The sequence below is a fragment of the Leucopleurus acutus genome (assembly GCF_964270905.1).
Source record: "Leucopleurus acutus genome assembly, chromosome: 3".
Taxonomy (NCBI): Eukaryota; Metazoa; Chordata; class Mammalia; order Artiodactyla; family Delphinidae; genus Leucopleurus; species Leucopleurus acutus.
The window spans coordinates 133,832,540-133,859,668 of record NC_139145.1 but is presented as its reverse complement, the minus strand read 5'-3'; the positions used below and the strand labels follow the sequence as shown (position 1 = coordinate 133,859,668).

The 27,129-nt window shown below is 36.4% G+C and overlaps 1 protein-coding gene across 1 annotated transcript in view; it reads right to left on the bottom strand.

Moving 5' to 3' along the window:
- DHX29 (DExH-box helicase 29) overlaps nt 1–27,129 on the bottom strand; it is a 48,129-nt gene that overhangs the window by 19,254 nt on the left and 1,746 nt on the right. The window contains exons 2-13 of the mRNA XM_082836322.1: nt 20,882–20,955; nt 19,736–19,849; nt 18,480–18,609; nt 17,590–17,735; nt 15,968–16,093; nt 12,429–12,555; nt 11,543–11,701; nt 8,724–8,889; nt 8,345–8,468; nt 6,183–6,791; nt 4,286–4,429; nt 333–509 (exon numbers count right to left, since the gene is read on the bottom strand). Of these exons, the coding sequence (XP_082692448.1) occupies nt 333–509; nt 4,286–4,429; nt 6,183–6,791; nt 8,345–8,468; nt 8,724–8,889; nt 11,543–11,701; nt 12,429–12,555; nt 15,968–16,093; nt 17,590–17,735; nt 18,480–18,609; nt 19,736–19,849; nt 20,882–20,955 (2,096 nt within the window). The remainder of the gene's footprint in view (nt 1–332; nt 510–4,285; nt 4,430–6,182; nt 6,792–8,344; nt 8,469–8,723; nt 8,890–11,542; nt 11,702–12,428; nt 12,556–15,967; nt 16,094–17,589; nt 17,736–18,479; nt 18,610–19,735; nt 19,850–20,881; nt 20,956–27,129) is intronic.

Sequence of the window (27,129 nt, the reverse complement as noted above, 5' to 3'; positions counted from 1 at the left end):
GCTCTAGGCGTGCAGGCTTCAGTTGTTGAGGCACATGGGCTCAGTAGTTGTGGCTCACAGGCTCTAGAGCACAGGCTCAGTAGTTGTGGCGCACGGGTTTAGTCGCTCTGCGGCACATGGGATCTTCCCTGGGCCAGGGCACTAACACGTGTCCCCTGCATTGGCAGGCAGATTCTTAACCACTGTGCCACCAGGGAAGCCCTCCAGGTCCTCTCTTGACTTGCAATACCCTAGGAATCGTTCTAGGCTCAGACTTAAGGGCCTGTTTTATGGTGACACTCACTGGTGGGAATGTAGTTTCTGTTTACATATGCATTATAAAGAAAACTTACCTCAACAGGATAATTTCTTCCTGAAATTCTCAGAATAGGGCAGTGTATGAAATAGCTAGAAAACTTTTCACTGTCTACAGTGGCACTCATTAGAATCAAATGTAGATCAGAGCGTTTCTGTAAAATTTCCTTCAAGATAATTAGTAGGAAGTCTGACTGGACACTTCTTTCATGAACCTAGCATAAGGGGAACAAAAAAATCATAAGGTCAAGTAATAGGCTAAAACAATCAGACATTCAAATCTACTAAAAGTTAGTCAATATTTACATATAGTCAGTACATGCAGAAAGGGAAGCTGTATGTTTCAAATAAGGCAGATCTTCAGAATTGAAAATAAAGTCACCCTCTAAAATTGAAGTCGGTAAAAATCGGCATATAATGAACAAGATTAGCTATGATAGTAGGACTCTACCTTAGGAGATGGTTTGTAAGTGTTCAGTTGATAAGATTAGGGTATCTCCCAATTTCACTTAGAAGCCAGTGTAACTCTTAAAGCGCTGCTACTAATATAAAACTGAACAGACACAAAACTGCAACAAGACAGATAGTTTATCCACTATGTAGAAAAAGGGGAATTTGATTAGTAGGAATCTGACAGGTTCTCTATCAGCTGTCTGAGAAAAAGGCTCTTATGCCCTTCCAACAGATGCATTTTAGGGACGAGCATTGTAAACCTGCTATAGAGCATAAAAAAACATGGGACATTGTCAGAACTCAATATCTGCTGGATATACCAGTCTATATTCCAACTTCCTGTACTGGGGTTATTTCTACTCCATTTTATTTTATGAGATTAAGGCAGCATACAAAAGATAGAATACATCAAGATAACAAAAATTAAAACGGTTTTGATCATTCATTTGCTCGGAAGGGAGGCAACAGTGGTCAAATGTTCACTACAAACAGTACTAAGCATTGTGCTAGATACTGGGGATTAAAAAATGACCAAGATAGTCTTTTCATTTCAGAGTTTACAGCCTTGGAGGAGGATACTGCAGAGGATGGTTTGAAATTACATATGAAGGGTAGTTAATTTTTTTTTGGGGGGGGTAGGGGTCTAATATTCTTTTTTTGTTTGTTTTATATTTAATTATTTTTTTTATTGGAGTATAATTGATTTATAATGTTGTGTTAATTTCTGCTGTACAGCAACTAAGGTGGTCAGGAAGGTTACTAAGAGAGATCTACCATCTGTGCTGAGAACTGAAATGAGTTTTAAAGGAGAAGAAAGGAACAGTATGATAAACGGAGAAAAAGTAGTCATGGGACACAACTTGTGCAAAATCATGGTGGACAGGGGGATAATTATACATTTCAGGAAATGAAGAAACAAAAATGACGCCTTGAGCATGGGATGAGGAACGGGCAAGAAATAGAGCTGGCGAGGTACTCAGTAATCTGCCCATATGAGGTCTTGTAAACCGTGTTAAGGAGTTGAGACTTTATCCTAATGAGTCAGGGTAGTGAGTAAGATATTTCAAAGCAGGGGGATCATGTGGCCTGAATTTTGTTTTAAAAAGATAAATCCAGCTATAATTGAAGAATGTAGTAGAAGAGAGCAAAACAGAAAGTAGGAAGTTTAATTAGAGGCTTTTGTACTAATTAAAAGAGATAATGGTAGCCTATATGAGGGCAATACGAGTGAATATGGAGAGGTAAATGAATGTGAGAAAAGTAAAATCAACAAAGTCTAGGTGATTGGATTTAGGGGATATGGGAGAAAGAAGAAGGAATAATCTTGGATGTTTTTACTTAGGTAGTTTGACGAGGATATTTAAATCTGAAGCTCAAGAGAGAAAGATTTCCTGAACAGAAACAGATCTGGAGAACCTCCTCAAATAGATGGTAATTTATATAGATACTGACATTTTTAAAAAAGAAAATTAAAAATGAGGATAAAACATAAAATAGAGCTAATAAAAATGAGGATAAAACATAAAATAGAGCTAATAAAAATGAGGATAAAACATAAAATAGAGCTAATAAAAATGAGGATAAAACATAAAATAGAGCTAATAAAAATGAGGATAAAACATAAAATAGAGCTAATAAAAATGTATGCTTTATTAAGTACACTTGGAAGAGGTGGGCAAAAAGTTTGGCCGTAAACATACCAGCAGCCAGAGGAAAAGCTACTTAACTCACACACTGACCATAAACTAAAACAAATTGCACAACTATTCCTAATAAGAAAGCCAGAAGTATTATCCTGAGCATCTTCATAAGGAAGGTCCTGAATAATGTAATGCACTCTATGCCAGCATCTCTTACATCATTATATTTAACATGATGATGAATTTCACTGGGTTTTTTCTTACTCTTACTGTACTTTTCAACAAGAGGTTGACATTATCACACTGAAGCACAATTCAGTAAATCACGCCTACAGACTGCTAATACTAAAACATCAAAGAACAGCTCCCTGAAGTTGGTCTAACTTTTAAATTAGGATTCATTCTGATATATATTTATTAATCAATTTTCTAATAATTTGGGGCTCCAAGAAAACTTACTGACTGGCTGATACAAGTATTTCATCTTACCTAGCAGTAAAAATTTCTCATTATAAATGGATAAATTAGCATTTTGACTTAAGTTGATTCTTGAGGATACTGATAAAATCTAGGTCTTAGCCATGCACAGCTGCAACTGTGACACCCCATTCCCCACCCAACACTGCCAGGAGCAAGTTACCAATGGGCCTGCTCAATCAAGCAGCCATACATCCTCTTTCTTTTTGACATCTTAGTGATAACAGTATAACTCCTTCCTTCCCCCCACTGAAGATTAAAGACCCCTTAGATAAAAATGAATTCCCATCACTCATCTATAACCAAAATTATTGTATTTAAAAACATCTTACCCTAAACTTGTCCAACAACAGGAAAATGGTTAAATAAATTATGGGACATCCAAATTATATATTTCTATAAAGCTATTAAAAAATAGTGTTTTTGTAGACTAATGATGTGAAAGAATTATAAAATAAATATCGCACATGCTAAACATACACATATATAAATGCACAAATGTCAATATTAATTTTTTTTCTGGATGAGACTACAGATAATTTTTATTTTCATTTTTGTATCTCGCTATACTTCTAATACTTACTAACCAAAATGAGGAAAATAACCCAATAATCTATGTATAGTCTATTAATTAAAAATCAAAGAATGACTGAACTTTCACTAATACCTTCTGAACTTGGTGAATTAACAGACATTCATAGAAACTTTACATCTGAGAAAACTGAAAAAAATTTCCATTTTTGAATAAAAGAAATGCTGTATATCTTATTTTTTTCAAAAAATTATGTACAAAGCACGTCAGTTTAACATGTACTAGGCTAGAATACCATTTAAAATAATTCTAATGTGAAACTTTTGGCATAATTCAATTTTAGTGTGCATTCAAATTTGATTCAAGTAGGGGTATATCTATAGGGAAAATGACATACCGATGAGGATTCCTTGTTTTTTATAAGAATCCGAGAAAATCCTTTAACAAATGTAGTTGAGAGGCAGCAGACTGGTAAGAGATGGCTGCAGATGTACTGCCTGGGTTTGAACCCCCAGTTGTAGAGCTTATTGGCTGTGTGAATTTGAGCAAGCTATTTAATCTGTGTGCCTCAGTTTCCTCAACTGTAAAATAGGGATAATAATATCTACTCCACTGGATTGCTGGAAAGATTAAATGAAGTTGTAAATATGAAGTCCTTAAAATAGCACCTCGCATACAGCAAATGTTATACAGCATTTGTTAAATAAATCAATTTACAGGAGACACATTTGTTAGAGAAATTATTATATGTAGAGGAAATTAAATAATTATATGTAAAGTGTCTGGCATTTAAGCATGAAGAAAATGTTAGCTAGTTTTAGAAGTAACATCTTTTAAATTCAAAAATGTTTAGAATTTTTTTCTGAACATGACTACAGAATCAACTCACCTCATCTACAATAACGTGAGACACATTAGTTAGGAGACCATCTTCTTGAAGTTTTCTTAGCAAAACCCCTGTTGTACAGTAGAGTAACCTGGTAGATTCACTCACTCGAGACTCCATCCGGATCTGATATCCACACAAAGAATTCTGAAGGGAAAACACAAGGCCAAGATTAGAGTCTCACAAATGATCTAGGAAACAAGCTTTAAAAAGTACAGGTGCTGATCCTGCTACTATATGGAGCAGTCTAAGTAAATTTGTTTAGTGCAATTTATTACTTTCCCATGGTCTTCAATTATATAAAACTATAAAATTAGTTTCGGCAATTTTAATTTTTGTTTTTTTTTGCGGTACGCAGACCTCTCACTGTTGTGGCCTCTTCCATTGCGGAGCACGGGCTCCGGACGCCCAGGCTCAGCAGCCATGGCTCACGGGCCCAGCCGTTCCGCGGCATGTGGGATCTTCCCGGACCGGGGCACGAAGCCGTGTCCCCTGCATCGGCAGGCGGACTCTCAACCACTGCGCCACCAGGGAAGCCCCCAGTTTCGGCAATTTTAAACAAGAAAAACCTTTTATCAGTTTTGAAACAAAAAGCTGTTTACCTGCTTTGAGTACCATTAACATTATTACGAAAATATTAATAGATTTAATCAATTTCTTATTAAATTATCTTGGAGCAAAATATTGAGGTACCAAGGAAGGGAATTTTAGAGACGCTCCTACAATTTGGTCCACTTTTCTATCAAGATCTCATAAAAGCTGCAACCATTAAAAACCAGTGGTGGGGGGCTTCCCTGGTGGCGCAGTGGTTGAGAGTCCGCCTGCCAATGCAGGGGACACGGCTTCGTGCCCCGGTCCGGGAAGATCCCACATGCCGCGGAGCGGCTGGGCCCGTGAGCCATGGCCGCTGAGCCTGCGCGTCCGGAGCCTGTGCTCTGCAATGGGAGAGGCCACAACAGTGAGAGGCCCGCGTACCGCAAGAAAACAAAAACAAAAACAAAAAAAACCAGTGGTGCCTGATGGGAATCCTGAAGTCACGTCTATTCCCATCACATTTTCTTTCTCCTTCAGTCATTCCTTTGTTATACTTGTAAACATGTCTGTCATCCCCTTAATGTAAATTCCTTATAAGACAGAAATTATGTCCTTTTTCCTCTTTCATTTCGTGAGAGAAACCAAGAAAAATTGCCAAATAAAATGTTTTTCAATGAAGGGATACCTAACTTAAAGATAGAGACAAAGATGTTAAGTATCATATTTATAAAGAACAATTCAAAGTATAATTAAACTGAGTTATATGAACTGGGAATTCATTACATTTGGTTCTAAAGCAATTTTACTAATTCCTATACTTTGCAGTCACTCCGGTTAAGGTCTGACCAGTTTTGTGTATACTTTTATCGCAAAGTGTGTGACAATAGATATTTAAGTACTTTTTCTATTATTTCTTTTATATACAGGATTTGAAAATAGTCTGGCATTTTCTTTTATATTGTTTTTTCCTTCTGTTCACTGAACTAATGAAAATCATTCAGGAATACATCCCACAGAAAAGATTTCCAAATACTTGGGATATCTGATATTAATAGTTATGCTTGTGTTTATATTCTTTGAATGATCAACTTAGTATGTAATATATTTGAATACTCAATTATTAAAGTGCATATATTTTTCCTTTTATGTGAGAATTTTAATGATAATTACTGACAGTCCTTTTCATATAAAGGAGAGTGGCATAATATCACATCTATCCAAGAAAACACGAGAAACACCTGAGATACGCTACTGAACAAACAGCATTGGTCAAAACTCATATACGGCACAGGCTTCCATTTGGGTCCCAAGGGCACAGGTTGAGTGAGGTCAGCACTCTCTGAGGTGAGGTTGAACAGTGTCTCACCTTTCCTCCAGGTCCATTTTCACAGCCCAGTTCCTCACACACTCTTGTGGCTAAGCTCACTGCTGAGACCCGCCGGGGCTGGGTGCAGACAATGCTGCATCTACTTGTTTGCCACTCGTTCAGAAGCAGGTCCTCCAACAGGAAATGTGGCACTTGAGTACTCTTGCCGCTCCCTGTTTCACCTGCCACCACCACAGCCCGGTGCCTTCTAAGAGTTTCGACAATTGAGTTCCTGTGTTTGAACACAGGTAACTGTTGCCGTTCCTTTAGCAGTCTCTGGTACTTAGGTGTGCTTTGCAACTTTCTAAAGAGGTTTCTAACTGGCTCCAAATCTTCTGCCTTTTCTGATTCCAAGGACAGTGCAGAAAAATCCTCATCAGAAACTAAATTTTCCCAAGATTCCTCAGGATCTTCAGAGGTTTCTCTCGTATTCTCAGATTGCTGTTGTTGCTGTTGCTGCTGCTGCTTCAGTTTATTCAGAAGTTTGGCAATGAAAAGGTCACGTGGTTTATTGGTCTCCATTTTATTTAACTGTTCCTTTCTCTTTTCCGCATCACTCCACTCCAGCCAGACATCTCGGTAAGTGGGCGGCAGTAACTGATGAACTGACTATAAAGGGAAAACACAGTAGTTATGTCGTTTTCACTAACTACTGGACACCAAAATTCAATAGGTTAGAACTTAAAAGGATAGCTGCCTTCTTCTTAAAATGTCTCTTAAAGTAGTGTTACTACTTTAATATAAGATATACATGTATATGATGCAAATTTATAAATAGCATATATTCAGGCTTCTAGACTTACTAGCTGTGTGACCTTGGGCAAGTAACTTAACTTCTTGGTGTCTTAGTTTCTAAATTTGTAAAATGGGGCTAATAATAGTACCTCCCTTACAGGCATACTCTGAGGTAAACTAAGTTAATCATGTAACGTGCTTATTCCTGGAACACAATAAACTATTAAATACATGTTTATTATTTATTCATATAGTGGTGTTATTTAAATATGCAGATGATCCATAATGCATCTTTAAAACAAAGTTCCCTCTGAGATTCCAGCAGTTGTGTATTACAGGTCAAAGTATTTTAAATGAACTCCACTGGATGAAACTAAGTTATCTTAATTCTGTGTTATAAAAGAGCCCGCAATTATTTCTGTAACACTGATAGTCACTTCCATCAATTAAGCTTAGCTTATGATACCTTATTCTGCAAAATGAGGGAAATAAAGACATTAAGCACTTTTACTGACACAAAATGGAAAAGAACTATTGTTGGAGTTCCACTTAATCAGTGCCTAAATTTTCAGTAGTTCTAATTCCCCATGAAGAAAGATATATTATAAAATATATATTATATATTATATAAATATAAAATATATATTATATATATATATAAAATATGTATTATATTTTTATTATAAAAAGGAGATGTTGACAATACCCCCCAACCAAAAAAAAGAGCATTGTGTTCTCTTAAAAGTGCTCTCTTCAGTAATACTTTATTTTCATCTTTCCTTAAACTGGAAGCTTATAGTCAATGTAACCTAAAAGTGAAAACTGGAACCAGTGTCTAATTTTTTAAAGTTGAGAGACAATATAACATTAAAGGAAAACAAATGTTTAAAAACTCTCCTTAATTCAACCATTCTAGCACAACTATTTTTTAATCTGTAAATTAGTATAGCTTATAGAGCTGGACCAAATGGTTCAGAGTCTCTGGTCTGAGAGAAAGATTGAACTATGTTTAGAAGTGAGAGGAAGTCAAAATTATAAATAAGCAGAAACAAGGATTAATCAGAAGCATTCAGTAAGAGAAAATTGGCACAAAGGGCCATAATTAAAAACTAACTTCCACATGCAGATACAGTTTTATGTTGACAAAATATACCCATTACTCCAGAAATGATTTTTTTTTTTTTTTTTTTTTTGCGGTATGCGGGATTCTCACTGCTGTGGCCTCTCCCGTTGCGGAGCACAGGCTCCGGACGCGCAGGCTCAGTGGCCATGGCTCACGGGCCCAGCCGCTCCGCAGCCTGTGGGATCTTCCCGGACTGGGGCACGAACCTGTGTCCCCTGCATCGGCAGGCAGACTCTCAACCACTGTGCCACGAGGGAAGCTCCCAGAAATGATTTTTGAAACACTTAGGTCTAAAAAGTCTCACCTGCCCTTTCACTAAACGATAAAGAGCTAAAGTAGCTCCCAGGTGCTGAGCTTGCATGCCATCTTCTGTTAAGATTGTAGGGCATACTACCAGTACATCATCTTCAGACTTGATTACCCTTACCCTACAAAGAAACCAAAAATATTTTAAAATAAAATTGATGAAGTAGAAAAGGTCAGAATTCCATTAACATTGAACTGTAGTTAAATTATTTAAATTAAATATTCCCATGGAAGACATCATACTACATAATGACTTATAAGCACTATCAATCTGAGATGTGGAATTAGCTTCCTAAATATCTACTTAACTCATCAGAAAAAAAAAGATTTTCATCTTAGATTTTTCTATAAGTTCATTCAGTTAACCAAAAACATACCTACATTTCCAGTATCTACCTACTGCAACTTTTTCAAAGGAAGGATTTGGACTCTTGGGAAGATTCTTCCTGACCCAATCGATCAGAAATTGTTTGGGAGATTTTCCAGTCCAGCTTCGAGCAGTATAGTCAAAATTTCTTACATCATGAGGTTCTTTCTTTTTCTCTAAAATGATAAAGATTGGTTCTTTAAAAATGGTTATGTAGTAATATACAGTCTCTTTTGAGAGATTAATGTTCTCTCACTTTTGGGAACAGACTTTTAGAAGAGAATAGGTTTAAAAAAAGACAGACAGAAAGGCTTGCTCTTCTTTAAGTGATGTAAGGAAATCCTCTTGATGGACAGAATCAGTGAAAATCTGGATCTTTTTAAAAAAGTATCTTAAGTTATGTGTTCTTGTAAAATATCTATGACACAATTCATGCAATGAATTGTTTAGAATACTCTGAATTACAATGTTTGGTAGACTATCTTTTGAAAAGATATAAATCAGATGTCATTTCTCTGCTTAACAGCTGCCACTACCACCACTGTCAATGGCTTCATGTTGCATATAAGATAAAGTCCAAATTCTTCACTAGTACCTAAAAGCCCTCTGTGGCCCACCCCTGCCTATTTGTTGTCAGTCTTCCATCATGCTCGCTATGCTGTAGCCATACTGGTCATGAGTCAATTCCTTAAATGCTCTAAACCTGCCTGGCTCAATACAGTAGCCACCAGCCACATGTGGCTAAATTTAAATTAATTAAAATTTCAGTTTCTCAGTTATACTAGTCACATTTCAAGTGCTCGATATAGTTGACCCTTGAACAACACAGGTTTGAACTGTACAGGTCCACTTATATGCAGATTTTTTTTCAATAAATATACAAAAACACACATGAAGAACATCATGTGTAAGACTTATATTGAAGTGGATAGCCTATCCTTACACAGGCATGAGGTGATAATTAATATAAAATTAATAATGTGTTATTTTCTTTGTTTTATAACTTTGCTTTCAAAGAATTACCTTATAGAATGCCTCTCTCTCATAATTGGAGAAACTGCATATCAGCCTATCATCATAGGTAAGTCGTTTTTTAAAAAATGTTAACAGTGTTTCCAATAGTATATTATGAATACTACTGTAATACTGTATGCCATAAAAATTTTATAATGATTCTTTCATTAGTGTATAAGGCTAAACTAACAGTGAAGTAAAGCAGTTGTATTGATTACACTAGGGTACCATTAAAGCAATCATATTGCTGCTTCTTCGTTATTAATGCATGAATCATTATACCTATAAACAACTAAGAACTTCACATTATCTTTTCATTTTTGATGTCTCATGTTAGTAATACATATAACATCTACAGTGTTTTGAACCATATAAGACAATGTTGATATAGGTACTGACAGACGATTCATCTTGTACATAGATAACATAAACTCACAGAATCTATACAGTACAGTACTGTAAATGTATTTTCTCTTTGTTATGATTTCCTTAATAATGTTTTTCTTTCTCTAGCTTACTTGATTGTAATAATATAGTATATTAATACATATAACATGCAAAATATGTTAATCAACTGTTATCACTAAGGCTTCCAGTCATTAGTAGGCTATTAGTATTTATGTTTGACTTAAACATAGTATTATGTTTAAGTCAAAAGTTATACGCAGATTTTTGACTGCACAGGGGTCAGCGGCCGTAACCCCTACGTTGTTCAAGGGTCAACTGTACTCATATTTGGCTAGTAGCTACCACATTGGATAGTGCAGATACAGAACATTCCCATCATAGTGTGTTCTGTTGAATAGTGATGCCCTAAGCTCTTTTCCACCTTAGACTTCCAATGTACTGTCTCCTTCCTTAGAAGTTCTTTCCACCAACTCATTACCAGGCTAATACCTAATCATCTGTCAGATCTCAGAGCAAGACCTTAGCAAGGTTTCCCCAATGCAAATTAGGCCCCCTTATTAGCTCTATTATTGGAAGCCAGTTTTCTTTCTTCAACAGCACACATCACAGTTTGTAACTGTGTATCTATGTCTGTTTAAAGCTTACAGTCCCTGCTAGACTGTATACTTGAAGAGAGCAAAGATCAAGTTATTTTGCTAATAACTGTACATGTAGCACCTGATATTATGAACAATAAAAATTCAATAAATATTTGTAGAAAGAATGTACAATTAAAAGAACTGACAATTTAGTGTGGGACTCAACTGACTATATTACAGACTGATAAATATACTAGCTATATCAATAATTTACCTATGAGCACAAAGAAGAGCACACTTACACAACTCTGGTGGCACAGCAGGAATCAGGGAAGGTTTAAAGAAGAGGTGCTGTTTGATTCAAGCCTCTAAGCAAGGGAAAGGTTGGCCAAGAAGGGGAAAACAGGATGAGCAAAGTCATGGAGCCATGAAACAATATATGTTTTAAAGAATGATGTAGCTGTAGTACATAGCTGGGAGAATAAGGTGGAAAGGATCTTCAGTGCCATGATACAGGGTTTGAACTTGCTAAGTGATTAAAATTTTTAACAGGGAACTCACATTTTGATCTGTGTTATGGAAAGATAATTCTGGCAGGAGTTTGGAGGAGGGACTGAAGAGAGATGAGGCCGAAGCAAGATGTTTGTAATTACAAAATGCTATACAAGTTATCATAATTATTATTTTTCCAAGACAGTATGTGGAAGCATAACTTTACTGCCATCTTATGTAGTTTGCTGGAATACAAAGTAACAATTTCTCAATTATATAGTCCTTGACATTTTTCTATTTACAAATTATACCCTGGAACACTTTCCCTTCATTTTACCTTTCTCTTCTTCAGTAGCAGCTGTAGATTTTTCAAATAAATTAAAGTTCAAAGCACTTTCCCCTTCTGTGGCTACAGGAGGCTTCTTCCTTTCATTCTGTTGATGTGAAATCTTTATGGCTGGATTGAATACTGGATGGTCTTCTAAAGTTTCCATTTCTACCAAAAAAACCATGATGCTTATTTTTGTTTTATTATATTTGTTTTTCATGCCTTTTTACTTTGCAAAAATTGGTTTAAAAAAACAACATTCCTTCTTTTTCCTTGTAGTCAATTATTCAACACTTCCTTCTAGGAATTTGTGCTAGAAGTCAGAGGCAATTTATTTTCACATCATATACTAACATTTTCAGAACAATTACTTAACAGATGTAGAAGGCCAGGAAAAACATCTTCACTAGAAATAAATACACATGGAATTATATCCACCTCTTGTTCTTGAATGGAGATGGTATTTTATGGTATACATCTGAGGTTAACAAACTATGGTCTGCAGGCCAAATCCAGCCCTGCTGCCTATTTCCATATGGCCTGTGGGCTAAGAATGATTTTTACCTGTTTTAACTGGTTGAAAAAGACAAAAAGATATATTTGGTGACATGTGAAAATTATATATGAAATTTCAGCATCCATAAAGTTTTATGAGAACATAACCATTTGTTTATGTATTGTTTATGGCTGCTTTTATGCTGTGACAGCAGAGTTAAGTAATTATAACAAATTGCAAAACCTAAAATATTTACTATTTGGCTTGTTGCAAAAAGTTTGCCAATTCCAATTATAAACTGTTAGGAAAGAGCAGACATATTAAAAAGAGGCAACCTCCATCCTAGGAAGGCCAATAAAGAAGAGACATTTATACGTCTGAGAATTTTAAAGTGTTTACCTCTTTGAAATTTCCTTATTTTTTCTTGAGCCTCTTTTTGGCCTTGCTTGTTTTTTTCTAATTTAAAGGTAGCTGCTTGCTCCTTTGCATCCAGAAGTTTTGCTGCAAGGTGCAAGTACCTTTCATTCTGTTGTTCCAAATAAGATGATGATAAAGAAATAAAAAGAAGAGCAAGATTAGTTTATCTATTGTCAATGTATTATATCAAACCCTGTGATCTTTTGATCTTATTCTTTGATCCAACAAATCTTTTAGAAATTTTTCATAGAGAAATGATACAAATGTGCAGATTTGCAGGTACATAGATGTTTACTGCAGTACTAATTGAAAAGGAAAACTGGAAATCAAGTGTGGTACATCTCTACAGAGAAAACTAGTCAGCCACTGGGAAAAAAAGTGAGGTAGCAAAAGAATGAGGGTGATCCACATGGAGAAACTTGCTTGACACGTTAAATAAAATAAAGCGAACTACAGAATAAAACGTAAGTATGAGCTCATTTCTGTTAAAAGAAAAATTAAATTTTTATACATTTTATAAATACATGTATTTAAAGGATTACATATGCAATAATAGGATAATACTCATTTCTGAAAGTTACCTTCCCATAATCTTTATCTTATGAAAGATAGCCAGGGACATTAAACAAACAAAAAAAAAGGCCTCTGGGGAAGATGGGTGCTATAAAACTTAAGAACTAATAAAATAAAACAAACAAACAAAAAACTTAAGGACTTAACTCTGCTGAGCAAAAACTAGACAGAGTTAAAGCTAAACTCAAATTACTGTTTTTTTCTTTAGGTTAGGTTGATAGCAGATGAGAAGCATTAAAGCTCTGGGTGGAGACGGCATGTGCAGTGCTGCTATGAAAGACAACCGCTGAGACAAAGGGAAAAGAGACAACTGAGGAAGCACAACCACCTGAATTCTGGGACCATTTTGTGTAGAAGCAAACATCAATACAGTGTAACAGAAGGGTTGGCTATCGCCTCAATTTCACCTAAATCACACTCGTTCTGTCAATCTTTCCTATCTATGGCACTGATACCACCATCCCTCCACCTACGAATCTCTTGCTGACTTTGGCTTCTTAACCTTTATGTTCAGTACACCATCAATTTCTACTGATTCTTGCTTTAAATGTTTCTCTTCCAAATTACAATTTGGCACCTTATTATTTCACACCTGAGCAAGTGCAAGAGCTGCCAAAATGGCCTCCCTACCCTTTGCAAATCACCTTAAACACTACTAAATTTGCCCTAAAATGTCAAATTCTTCTTGTCGATCACCTGCCCCCATACTTCTGGCAACTCTTCACAATCAGTAGGAAAAGCTGTCAAATTCATTTTCTGGGCATCAAAATCTTCTAGTCTCAGTTTAATTCACCTGTTTACTCCTATTGGCCAGTACTCACCTACACATTTTATCCTGTTTATTGTTTAATACTCAAAGGCCCCTTGCACAATTCCACTGCTGTACCCTTATTCACATTATTTCACCCATATGGGTCATTTTCCCATTCTCTGCTGCCTATGCACACTTCATGCATCCTTCAAGTCCCACTTTTTTCTTTGAAGTATTGACCTAATGTTCCTATCAGAAGAAACCTCTTTCTCTGAACCTCAAAGTAACATGTGTACTGTCCTAAATTATTTTTGTTTATATTACTTTAATACAGGCACGTGGTTAAAAAAAACTTATGAGGATACAGAGGAGTATAAAAAAGAAGTCTCCCTCCCACCCTACCAACCCCAGTCCTAATCACTAGTAATAGCTTCTTGTGTATCTCTCCCGATGTTTCCTTTGCATACATAAGAATGCAAATATATGTGTATGTGTATATTGTTTTACTCACATGAGTTCATTATACTACACATGCTGTTCTGCAACTTCCTTTTTGTCTTTCTAAATCAACTTTATAAAAGTATGGTTCAAGGGCTTCCCTGGTGGCGCAGTGGTTGGGAGTCCGCCTGCCGATGCAGGGGATACGGGTTCGTGCCCCGGTCCGGGAAGATCCCACATGCCGCGGAGCCTGCGCGTCCGGAGCCTGTGCTCCGCAACGGGAGAGGCCACAACAGTGAGAGGCCCGCGTACAGCAAAAAAAAAAAAAAAAATAAAAATAAAAGTATGGTTCACTTCTAATAAAATGTCATTTTAAGTGTATAAGTGAGTGTGTTTGACACATGTATACATCCACGTAACCATCATCATAATCAAGACATAAAACATTGCCATCATCCCCAAAAGTTTCCTCATCATGCCTAACAGTCAATCTCTTTCCTCCATCCCTGTAGTCAGGCAACCACTGACCTGCTTCCTCTCATTAGAGACAGATTTTGCAGAGATGACTTTTCTAGAATTTAATATAATGAAATTGTTCAGCATGTACTCATTTTTGCCTGGTTTTCATTCTTATATAATGTTTTTGAGAGTTGCTTGCAGTGTTTGGCTGTTATTAGTAAAGCTGCTATGAACATTTGCTTACAAGTCTTTTTTTGTTGGCATTTTCATTTTTCTTGAGTAAAAACGTAGGAATGAAATTGTTAGGTCATATGGTAAGTGTATGTCTAACTTCATAAGAAAGTGCCAAGCAGTTTTGCAAAGTGGTTGTACCATTTCATTTTATACTTACAATCAGGGTATGAGTATTCAGTGGCTTCACATCCTCCCAACACTTGGTATTACTGATCTTTTTAATTTTAGCCATTTTGATTGATAAATACATAGTGGTATGTCACTGCAGTTTTCATTTTCATTTTTCCCATGACTAGCGATGCTGAACTTATTTTTACATGTTTATTGGCCATCCATATATCTACTTCTGTAAAGTGTCTGTTGTCCTTTTAAAACTTCTTTATAAATTCTAGACAGAAGTCTTTTATCAGATATATGTATTGTGCTATTTTCTTCCTACAACTTGCTTTTTTCACTTAACCTAATATTTTGTTTTTGTTTTTTGCAGTAGGCGGGCCTCTCACTGTTGTGGCCTCTCACTTTGCGGAGCACAGGCTCCAGACGCACAGGCTCCGGACGCGCAGGCTCAGCGGCCATGGCTCAGCGGCCATGGCTCACGGGCCCAGCCGCTTCGCGGCATGTGGGATCTTCCCGGACCGGGGTACGAACCCGTGTCGCCTGCATTGGCAGGCGGACTCTCAACCACTGCGCCACCAGGGAAGCCCTCACTTAACCTAATATTTTTAGTTTATCTTATGATATATAGGTTTTCTCTTTCCAGGCAATGGGTTTCCTCTATAAAGGAAGGTGCTTTTTAAAATTAACCAAATAATTTAGCATACTCCTTACACAGAACAATCATTTAAAAATACTTGGTGATTATCTCTTTAAACATGGGAGGAATGTAATTAACATATATTGAGCAGTTATTTTGTGTCATTTTTTCCCTGTTATTTTATCTAATCCTCACATAAACCCCTAGAGGTAACTGTTTCCTCAATTTAAAAATGAGGAAACTAAGTCTTATAAAAGTTAAATATTTTGCCAGGTATATCCAGCTAGAAGCCCAATATAAATTTCTACTCACAGGGTCAAATTTTTCCTCTTCTAAACTTTTAGAAGTCTCACTCTTTTCTTCTTCATTTTGTTGTTCAGCATATCGCAAAATCCATTCTTTCATATTTACTTCCAAATTTTTTTCTTCCTTTTTTGGCTAGAAAGAAAAAACAAATATCTGAAAAATCAAAATTAGAAAAAGGTGTCAAAACTATCATCAAGTGTCACTGCTTTTATAATTTCTTTACACTCAGAAACAGTAGACACATAAGCCTCAAAAATCACATTCTCTACTGTTCAGTGAAGGACAAATGAATGGAACTCAACATTAATAAGTCTAAACTTACATGATCCGAAGAATACATTTACATAAAGAGGCAAAAAAATGAAAGAACTGTTAAAAACTAGTGTTGTCCTTAAAAACAGTGCTTTTGTGGGGATGATGTTTCCACAGATTTTTGCCCTGTTTATTTTTAAGCTTTATTGAGGTATAACTGATACATTAAAAATTGCACATATTTAATGTACATATTATTAAAATGTTAATTATTTACTGTATATATATATATATATATATATATATATATATATATATATATATATATACACACACACACACACAGACTCACCATTTTGATGAGTTTGGACATATGCATACACCTATGATATCATCACCACGATCAAGGTACTAAACATATCCATCACCTCCAAAAATTTTTGTGTGTGTGTGTACAGTCCTCTACTGTTAACTATAGGCACTATGTTGCATAGCAGCTGTATAGAACTTAGCTATCTTGCATAACTGAAATTTTATAACCATTAAGCAACATTTCCCCATTTGCCCCTCCTCCCTTTAGCCCCTGGTAACTACCATTCTATTCTCTGTTTCTATGAATATGACTGTATTAGGTACCTCATATAAGTGACATAATGTAGTATTTGTCTTTCTGTGATTGGCTTATTTAACTTAGCATAATGTTCTCTAGGTTCACCCATGTTCATAGATGTTTTATGATATGCAGAGTACTTAGGTGTAATGCGTAATGAAGTGTAATGAAGTACACCTTCCAGTACTAATGCCTTTCTGTAATCCCCTTCCATACAGATTTTGAATTGGCCACATGACTTGCTTCAACCAATGGGACATTAGCAAGAGTAATACAAGCAGAGGCTTGATAAAAATTTGTATACTGGGGCTTACTATCTCAAGATACTTGCTCTTGGAAGCCATATGTCAAGTAAGAAGTCTGACCACCCTAATATCACCATATAAAAGGAAACCTAAGCTAGTCATGTGGAGAGAGAGATGACTTGCTAGCTCCCAGCCGAGGCACCTAGTCATGTGAGTAAAGAAACCATTTTGGATGTTCCAGTCTGAGGAGATACCTCATGGAGCAGAAGAACTGCCTGGCTGAGCCCAGTTCAGACTGCAAAATCATAAGAAATTCTTGGTTAAAGTCACTACATTTTCAGGCGGTTTGTTATGTAGCAATAGATAACTGAAACCGACAGTGATAGAAGAGTTTGGCAAACCCATTAGACATTTTCAATAAGTAAAAACATTATTGTAACCTAATATTTATACCCTTATGAACTATTACATGTGCTTCATTCTAATTTTATACAACTTTAAATGTTTAATTCTTAAATTACCTTTATCATAGGATCTTCTTCCTGTTTTTTGGTTTTAGATTGCAGTGGAGGTGAAATAGTGGCTTGTATTTGAGGAGACTGGAATTTTGGCCTACTTAGAGGTTGCTGCTCTTCAAATTCCTGACTGAATCCTTCAGGAAGTGCATCTTAAGAGAAATTGGGATGAAAATAAACATGTACATGATACTTAAAACACACAAATATTTATTAAACACTCACATAAACCCTGTCTAGACAAAGAGCACCTAATTTTATTCTACTGCTCATCTCCTAGGAATAGAAATCCTATGATGAATCTCGTTTTATTATCAAACCAGTGGGAACACTCTCTAGATGATAACCAGCCCACCTCTATTTGACCATTTATTGCACCCTCAATATGCTAGACTCCTAAATTTCCATAAGAAAATCTTAACCCTCCCTTCTCTTTGGTTGCCTGTCACAACATGTGACAGTATCCTTAATCAGTCATAGAAGCAATATGCATTCCAGGTTCTCGCCAAATATTACAACCTTGACGCTCTGCTTAATTAAATATTATTTATCCAAAGCCAGACAGCCCTAATTTCTAAACCAAAACAAGGATACACAGCCTGACAGGTTACAGACAGGCAAACTTTGAGAATCTGCTGTATTATGTGCATTGTAAAATGGCTATCAACAACTGAAAGCAGCACACAAAAAAATAATTTCTTCTTGCACAGACTACAACCTTTAAGAAGAATATACTAAAAAGACTAGAAAAGTGTAAGAACATCCTAAAAATAAATAATTATAACAGTGAAAAAAATTTTCAGTACAAGTCCAAAGCTTGATACAAATATCATAAACATTGAAATTACTTCAAAAGGTTTTATAAACTGAAAGATATTTATGACAATACTGCTTACCATCTGAAAGATTTAAACAGAGCCAATCCAAGGCAGAATGAAGATCACCTCCATGTAAGAGTGTGTTAGTCATGGCATCTTCAATGTCCTTAGTCTTAAATGAAAATGCTTGTAAAGCCATGTATAAATCCTATGAAAGGGAAATGTAACGAAGTCATTCTGTCAATTTTCTCTTTTTTCATTACTAAGTCTATTCTCCCATTCATTTTAAACCAGAAACTCTGACACAAATTGTAACTTCAAAAATATCTTTTTTTCTCTTTTTTTCCAGTTAGAAGAGTTAAATGTGCTCATTGTATTGAGGGTTTTTTTTTGATGTGCAGACCATTTTTAATGTCTTTATTGAATTTGTTATGATATTACTTCTGTTTAATGTTTTGGTTTTTTGGCCCTGAGGCATGTGGGATCTTAGCTCCCTGACCAGGGATCGAACCTGCACCCCCTGCATTGGAAGGCGAAGTCTTAACCACTGGACCGCCAGGGAAGTCCCTCTCACTGTATTGAGAATCTGAGAAATATAGATAAATAAAAAAGGACCAGGAGAAACTGCTCATATTCTCACTATCTAAAGATACTGTTTGCAATGTAGTATGCTTCCTTTCAGTCATTTTTCTATGATTTTGTAAAAACAAACTTTACTTAACATTATAACATAAGCATCTTCCCAAATTATTAGAAACTGTTCATCAATTTTAACAGTTAAAGAATATTCCACTGGGTAGAAATATCATAATCTATTTTCCTATTGGTGACCACTTAAGATGTTTACTTTTTTTATTATTATTATTATCAGCAGTGCTTCAATGAACATGTTCAGACATAAAGTAAAGCTTTTTATTGTACTTTCTAAAGCATGATCTTTACAGCTGGGCAGGACTGGGTTCAAATCCAGACTCTGTTTACTTTGCTACTTAGTAATTAAAAACCTCAGGCTATAATATATGTAATCTTTCCAAGCCTCATTTCCTTCATTTGAAAATTGGGGCAAAATACTTTCCAGGATTGGTGTGTCAGAGAAAATGTAAGCAAAGTGCCCACCACAAGTCCAACATAATTTTGGGAATGTAATTTAGTTTTCATATCACTATTTTAATGCATGTACTTGTTTTTGGCACAGTTCCTTCCTTATTCTTGAAGATGGAACTAATCTATATGAAATTTCAATGGAAGTTGAAAAGTCATTTTATCTCACATGTGGAGCTGTCTTAAAAATGCTCCACTAAAAATAAGTAACTTAAAAAAAGTTTGCAAAATACCTGTAATTTTTTGGCAGTAAGTCTTCCAGAAATCACTCCCTTGTCATTATTTTGCTTTTTATGCTCATTTATCACTCCAATAATTTTTTGCTCTAGTTTGTTATTAATTACCACCTGTTGAGACCAAAAAGGTCATATCAATTAGAAGATAAATAACATTTAATAATTAAATAATTAGAAGCAAATCACACAGTTTTCTATATCCCTTCCAACCAAGCCCAGAATTTCAGCTGAAATCAGATACAGTGATTATCATATATTGGAATACCATTCACTGGACCACATTCCTACCATATATTTAAGAAAAGATGGGATACGGAAAAAGCAACAACATGCGGCAAGGCAAAAATCCTTTTATAAAGCCTCTTGAAGCCGTATGTCTTAAGACTCTGTCCTTGGACCACCCTTAGATTGCCACCATAAAGACAGATTCCTAAGCCCTATCCTAAACATACTGAATCAGAATCCTTGGGGATGGAACCCAAAAATTTGCATTAATGTAAACCAGCCCAAGCACATTGCCTGAAAGAATGGATGCTACACTAAAAAGAGGGCAAATCAAGTAAAAGTAAAAACTTATATAAATTGTAATAATTAGGTTGCACAAATTATTTTGGCTTCCAGAGTTTGTTTTCTACTTTTTCCTATTGGCCATTTTACCTTCTGCTGTTTCCATATGTTTAACCTAAGATTATACAGCCAACTACCTTCAAAACTACCTTCTTTTGATCACACCTTTACTGATGCTCACTACGAGCAATGCACATACTTCAGGAATTCAGTCTAGCACAGGAAACATGTATAAAATGATAAACTGTAACCCAGCAAGTCATTATTTAGAAAGATGTAAGAAGTGCTGATGGAACCACCAGGAAATTAACCTGGTGAGTTATGATGGACTTCACAGAGGTGATAAATGGAGAAAGGGAAGTTGATATACTTATAAGTTTGGACCTTATCCAGCTCTTCCTTAATTTTTTACAGGCTCTCAACAGATGTGTACGATTTAATTTTATTTAGTATAGATGAGGAATTACTGTACTATTTACAAAAATTTAAAACACCCCATCACTTGCTTACATTTAAGAGTATATCTTTTTTTTTAAGGTAACATTTCTTGAAATGACTCAAAACCTTGATACTCACTTTCAAAATAGATTTATCCAGATTTGCAGGACCACCAGAATCATTTGAAGAATTAAAACTATAAATTTTCGGACCTGTATATAACAGACAATGAACAGTCAAGGTAATTTAATGATTAATATCCATTACACTATTTTAATTTTCCTCTAAAGATCGCTAAACATTAAATATCTGATTTCAGCTCTTTCTTTTCCACTTTACCAAATAACTCAATCTGGAAGTCGGCAATACTTCCGCTAAATTTGCAAAAACATCTACCGCTTAGCACTCTCTAGGTTAACTAGTTTCTCAGAGTGTAAATGCCTGGCACTTAGCTGAAGTAAGGCCTCTCAGAGGATATTTGATTCCTGGCAGAGAAGATGGGTAATTCTGAAGAGAAAGCACTCCTCCTAAGGCAAAAAGGAGGTGGGAGTTCCTATCATTCTCTCCTACTGAGTATAAGGTTGCTATATTAGTTTCCAAGGCTGCTGTACAAACTTGGTGGCTGAATATACAGAAACATTCTCTCTCAATTCTGAAGGCTAGAAGTCCAAAATCAAGGTATCAGTAGGACCATACTCCCTCTTAAGTCTCTAGATAAGACTCTTTTCTTGCCTCTTCTGGCTTCTGGTGACCCCAGGTGTTGCTTGGCTTGTCTGCCTCCTTCTTAAAATGGGTCTTCACGTGGCCTTATTCCCTCTGTCTCTCTGTATGCAAATCTGTCTCCTTTCTCTGGATGCTAGTCATTGGATTTAGGGCTCTCCCTAAATCCACGATGACTTCATCTCAAGATCCTTACACCTGCAAAGATCTTTTTTCCAAATAAGATCACATTCTGACGTTCCATGTGGACATGAAATTTTGGGGAACACTACTCAACCCACTACAGTTGCCAAGTCTGTTCCAGTCAATAGAAATGCTATATATTAACAGTTTTCTAACAATGAATAACTGGGAAGGAACACATTTTATTTTCAAACGTTGGTCTCATGATCTCCTTACTCTCTTAAAAATTATTGAAGATCCCAAATACTTTTTGTTTATGTAGGTTATAATATTGATATTTATCATACTATAAATTAAAAGGGAAATTTTATTTATTTTTAAAGATTTATTATTTTTATTTATTTTTGGCTGCGTTGGGTCTTAGTTGCCGCACGTGGGACCTTTGTTGAGGCACACGGGCTCTTCGTTGCGGTGTGCGGGCTTCTCTCTAGTTGTGGTATGCGGATTTTCTCTTCTCTAGATGAGGCGCGTGGGCTCCAGTTGAGGCATGCGAGCTCAGCAGTTGTGGTATGCAGGCTTAGCTGCCCCGCGGCATGTGGGATCTTAGTTCCCTAACCAGGGATTGAACACACGTCCCCTGCATTGCAAGGTGGATTCTTTACCACTGGACCACCAGGGAAGTCCCAAAAGGGAAATTTTAAAAAATATTTATTAATTCATTAAAAATAAACATACTACATGTTAATATAGTACTTTTATGAAAAATAACTATATTTTCCAAATCAAAAAAATTGTTTTCTACTTTTGCAAATCTCTTAACATCTGGCTTCTGCATTCAGTCTTCTGTAATATCACACATCATGTAGTTGCTGTACACTAGAGAGAAAATGAACATGAAAATGGCAAATAACATTTTAGAATTATTATGAATATAGTTTGATCTCATTAAGCCTCTGCTAGAAAGGTCTCAAAAGTTCCCCAGGATCCCCTAAGCACACTTTGAGAACCACTGCTATATAAAAATAATCCTAGAATCGTACAAAACCTTGTTACTCTGCTTTTATAAACCTTAAAATAGGATTTTTTTTTCACTTTGAGAAACCTAAACATTAAAGAGTTGCTTATTATAAAGTCCAGGATTTTAGTCTCTGTTGACTTACATTGGGTTGTTCATTTTAAGATGCTAGTTAATATAATGAGGCATTTAAAAAGGAAAACCAAAGTTTCTGAAAATAACTATTTACATTTGAGCAGTCTGAACTAGGAACATTGGTGGGTCCCTGAATTACTTCTGTGCTATAGTTAAGAAGGTACCCAAAGCTACCTAGAATACATTAAAGGATAATAACAATTCTGGTATTCCTGGTATGGTTTTCCTCATCTTTGAGTCTCAGACTTTACCTTAATCCTGGTAACCCTGCTCATAAACTCATGTCAATGGTTATAAAGGAGAGTATATATCAGTAGTCTTTAACCATTTCTGGGGGGTCTTATCAGTTGTAGTAAATTCATTCACAAATTTAGCACACTAATCAGTTTTAGAGGTCCTTAAACCCATGGAGGGGCCCCAGTTATAACCCTTTCTGAAAAGGTACAGACAGATGAATGCTTCATTACCAAGACAATACTGAGAAACAGTTCAGGTTCCTGTGTTACTGACAGAGGTAAGATTGTAAATTCCGTTAGTAAGTGTCTTTTGGTTTTGTTTTTTGTTTTGGCCACGCCACGCAGCTTACGATATCTTGGTTCCCCAACCAGGAGGTAAACCTGAGCCCCAGCAGTGAAACCTCCGAGTCCTAACCACTGGACCACCAGGGAATTCCTGATTGGTTTTGTTTTTTAAATTAGTGAATTAAAGATTGCAGTCAGCTCTCATTTTTCTCCTCCAACCATTCCACCTAAAACGTCCGACCATATCACTTCCTTGAGGTCAGCTTATACTGCTAACTTCCAGAGGGCAAATAAAAGATCTAAGTCCCCAGACTATCAGGAGGGGAATGAACACCCACACTGCTGTGAATTCGCTGGGTGTCAATCAGGGTCTCTAAAAATGGTATGTTTTCATTTTATTCAATACTCTGAGGAACTGAAGCAATAATGAGATCTTGCCAGGGATATTACCAATTAAATCAAGTAAACCAGTAAGGCCCTTTCATTTTCAAATTCTTCCTAAAACATGTTCATGTAAGATTTTTAATCGGCATGAATGAAAACTCCAAAATCTGAAATGCATTTTAAAACAACTTGATAGAAATCCTTCTAAACTGTATTTACACTTCCTGCCATAATACATACAATAAGCAAAATTCAAAGCTTTTCATGATGCATTACTTATTATGAGTATCTATGACTTTGCTCAGAGGCTTGCAGAGGCTACCCAATTCCCTGAGACTGCTCTAATTTTCTATTTAGTGATTCTTTGGTCTTCTCTCCTGTCAGCTGCCACCTTTCAGAATGTCAACCTAATAACTCCCCACCCCCAAATTCTAATCTGTTACCTAGGAAAAAGTGATGGCACCAGAAGAAAATAGATACTGAAACTTGTAAATGAGTAACCCTATTTTCAAATACAATTCTAAGTCAATAGGCCATGGAATAAAAATGGTCCCCATTCTTTTGCCAAGTAATGTGCATAAGATGTATGACAGCTACCTTTCTTGCTGCTTAGAGACCCTTCTCCACAAGTTTTGGTTGTTTCAGATGAAGGGAGTTATTGGAAATCTGACTGGAAATAAGGAAGTTAGTGTGCAGGATGTATCCCTAAGGCAAAAGCACTAAGGGTTTCAGATTTATAATGACTGTTCATGGAACAAAGGAACATATGTAACTGGCTCTCAAAAATATTTATTACATTAAAGTTGAAGTACAGAAAAACTAAGTGATTTCCTCAAGATGACTTAGCAAGAAAAAAGAAGCATCAGCCAGAATCAATTTCTTGTTGCCCAATACTCTTTTTTCCTATGGAATATTTTCCTTTTATACAGTATTGCTTTTTACATCATACAGTGATTGTAACGACCCACTATCACTGAAACATTCACTTCGAGGTGCTGGTGCTGGTGATAGGTGCACTGAGGCACTGTGGCTCCCTTCTGCCCAACAGTACACATCTGCAAGGGGAACCAAACCAGCCAAGAGACCCAGTCAGGAATAAATAAGACCCAATCTTGTCCTCACGGAACTCATATTCTGGTGGAGTAATTAAGCAACTAATTACCCAAATAGGCTATGAAGGGGAAGTATAGCATATCTGGAGAATAAATTAGAGTTAGCTGATATAATCTAAGCAGTCAGGGTCTGTGAGGAAGTCCATCCATACTGCCAAAACTACCTGACTAATCTTAGCTAAGGTCTCTTCCCCATTTAATACAAACACCAGTCCCCCCACCCCCCCCGGCCCCACTCACTCCACCCATACAGACTTTCTTCTTGTCTTCCTGCATCATGCCAAGCTTGTTCCCACCTTAAGGCCTTTGCCCTTGTTGCCTAAGCCTCAAACATTCTGTCTCCAGATCTAATAACTGGTTGCTTCAAATCATCTCAGCAGGTTTCCTCAGAAAAGCCATCTCTGTTCTAAACCAAAACAGACCCCACCACCCAATTTATTCTTTACCAAGTCACTGTTTTCTGACTTTCATGGCACTTTTTCTATTTTATTTTGGTGACCCTAAAAACTATAATGGTTTTTATGAATTTATTCATGACATCAGTCCCCTAGTCTTATTTCCCTCTTAAGATTTTAAGTCTCAACTAGGTTTAAGAATTTTCACAAACACAAGCCTTATGGTTGTAAGCACCCTCCACCAGCCCCCAATAATGTAAGCCCCTTGAAAGCAGTGATCTCAGTCTGTTTTGTTCTTGTGGTATCCCCAGTGCCTAAAACCTTGCCTGGCACATAGTAGCTCTTCAAACATTATTTGATAAACAAAAGAAATGAAAAAATAGAAGTGGAAGAATACCCAGGATTGTGCCAAGAACCATTTCGTGGCACCAGTCATTTTCTACCTCTAGATGAGAGTCCAATTTTGAGAAAGTATGCTATGTAAAATCCTTCAAATTGTTTGAAAAGCCAGAGAGAGAGATGGAAGCGGAGTAAAACAGTTACATTTACATTAGGAACAACAAAGAGTTCAGAGATCATTTTTTCTGTGTACTTTTCCACTTTTTTCTTCCAAGTAGGCCTATTATATGTAATATAAAAATATCCAGACAGAAAAGAAGAAAACAAAATCATGTGGCAATCTTGCTACAACATTTTATTTATACTGCTATATATATTGATTTATGGTTATAAAAAATTCTCTACAAATTTGGTAGATAACCTCTCATTTTCTCTCTTTTGATTTCTTGGTCTTAGTAACTCCTCTGAAATTTTCCTTGTCACTTACCCAAGAAATTTTTTGGATGACTATATTCAGAGCATTTGACTAGATACTGAGGGATGTTAATATGTAACCATAAAACTGTTCCTACCCCCTACAATTTTATAGGATAGATAAAATGTATAATTGCTCACATAGGCAAGATCTAAACATCAAAAAGAATGATTCAAACAACAATGATATACATGAGCTGGGGAGACAGAAGAATTCAAAAAGTAGTTGATATTTGGGGTGGGTATTACAGGATTCTGGTAGATAGCATTAGGGATAGATAGCATTCCAAATGAGAGAAAACAGCAAGAATAAACATGAGGAGGCAGAAAGCCAACAGCTGCATTTGGAGCAGTGAAAATATACCAGATTTGCTAGAGCTGAATATAGGAACTAGTAAAAAGGCTAGAAAGGGGGTCTTAGATATGAGCTGAATGGTTTGTATTTTATCACAAAGTCAGTGAAGACGCTGTAGAAAAAACTGTTAAGTGACATGATCAAAGCAGTGGTTCTGAAAGATCAATCTGATGCTTTATGCAGAACAGACTGGAGAAGGAAAAAAGAGCACAGCTAGGGAAACCCATTAGAAGGCTGTGTTGGTACTCCATAAATTCATGAGTGCCTAAACTGAGGTGTGACCAGTATAAATCAAAAGTGAAAAGGGCAGGGCTTCCCTGGTGGCGCAGTGGTTGAGAGTCCGCCTGCCAATGCAGGGGACACGGGTTCGTGCCCCGGTCCGGGAAGATCCCACATGCTGTGGAGCGGCTGGGCCCGTGAGCCATGGCCGCTGAGCCTGCGCATCTGGAGTGTGTGCTCCGCAACGGGAGAGGCCACAACAGTGAGAGGCCCGCGTACCACAACAACAACAACAACAAAAAAAGTGAAAAGGGCATACATGGAAGAGAAATAAGCAAAGACTGCACGGAGCTTGACAACAGATCAGATGTGAAGAAGAAAGGAAGACATAAAAAATAACATTGGATAGAGGAATATGGAAAAACAGAAACAAAGAAGTCACAGGAGAAGCTAGTTTGGGGGAGAGAAGTATAGTTCAGTATTAGCCATGTTATTAAATTTGTCGTGCTTGCAAAACAGGGCCAAAAATCCAAGTAAATGCAGAAATGGCTGACTTGAGCTTGGAATAGACCAGGATTGGACATGTTGACTGAG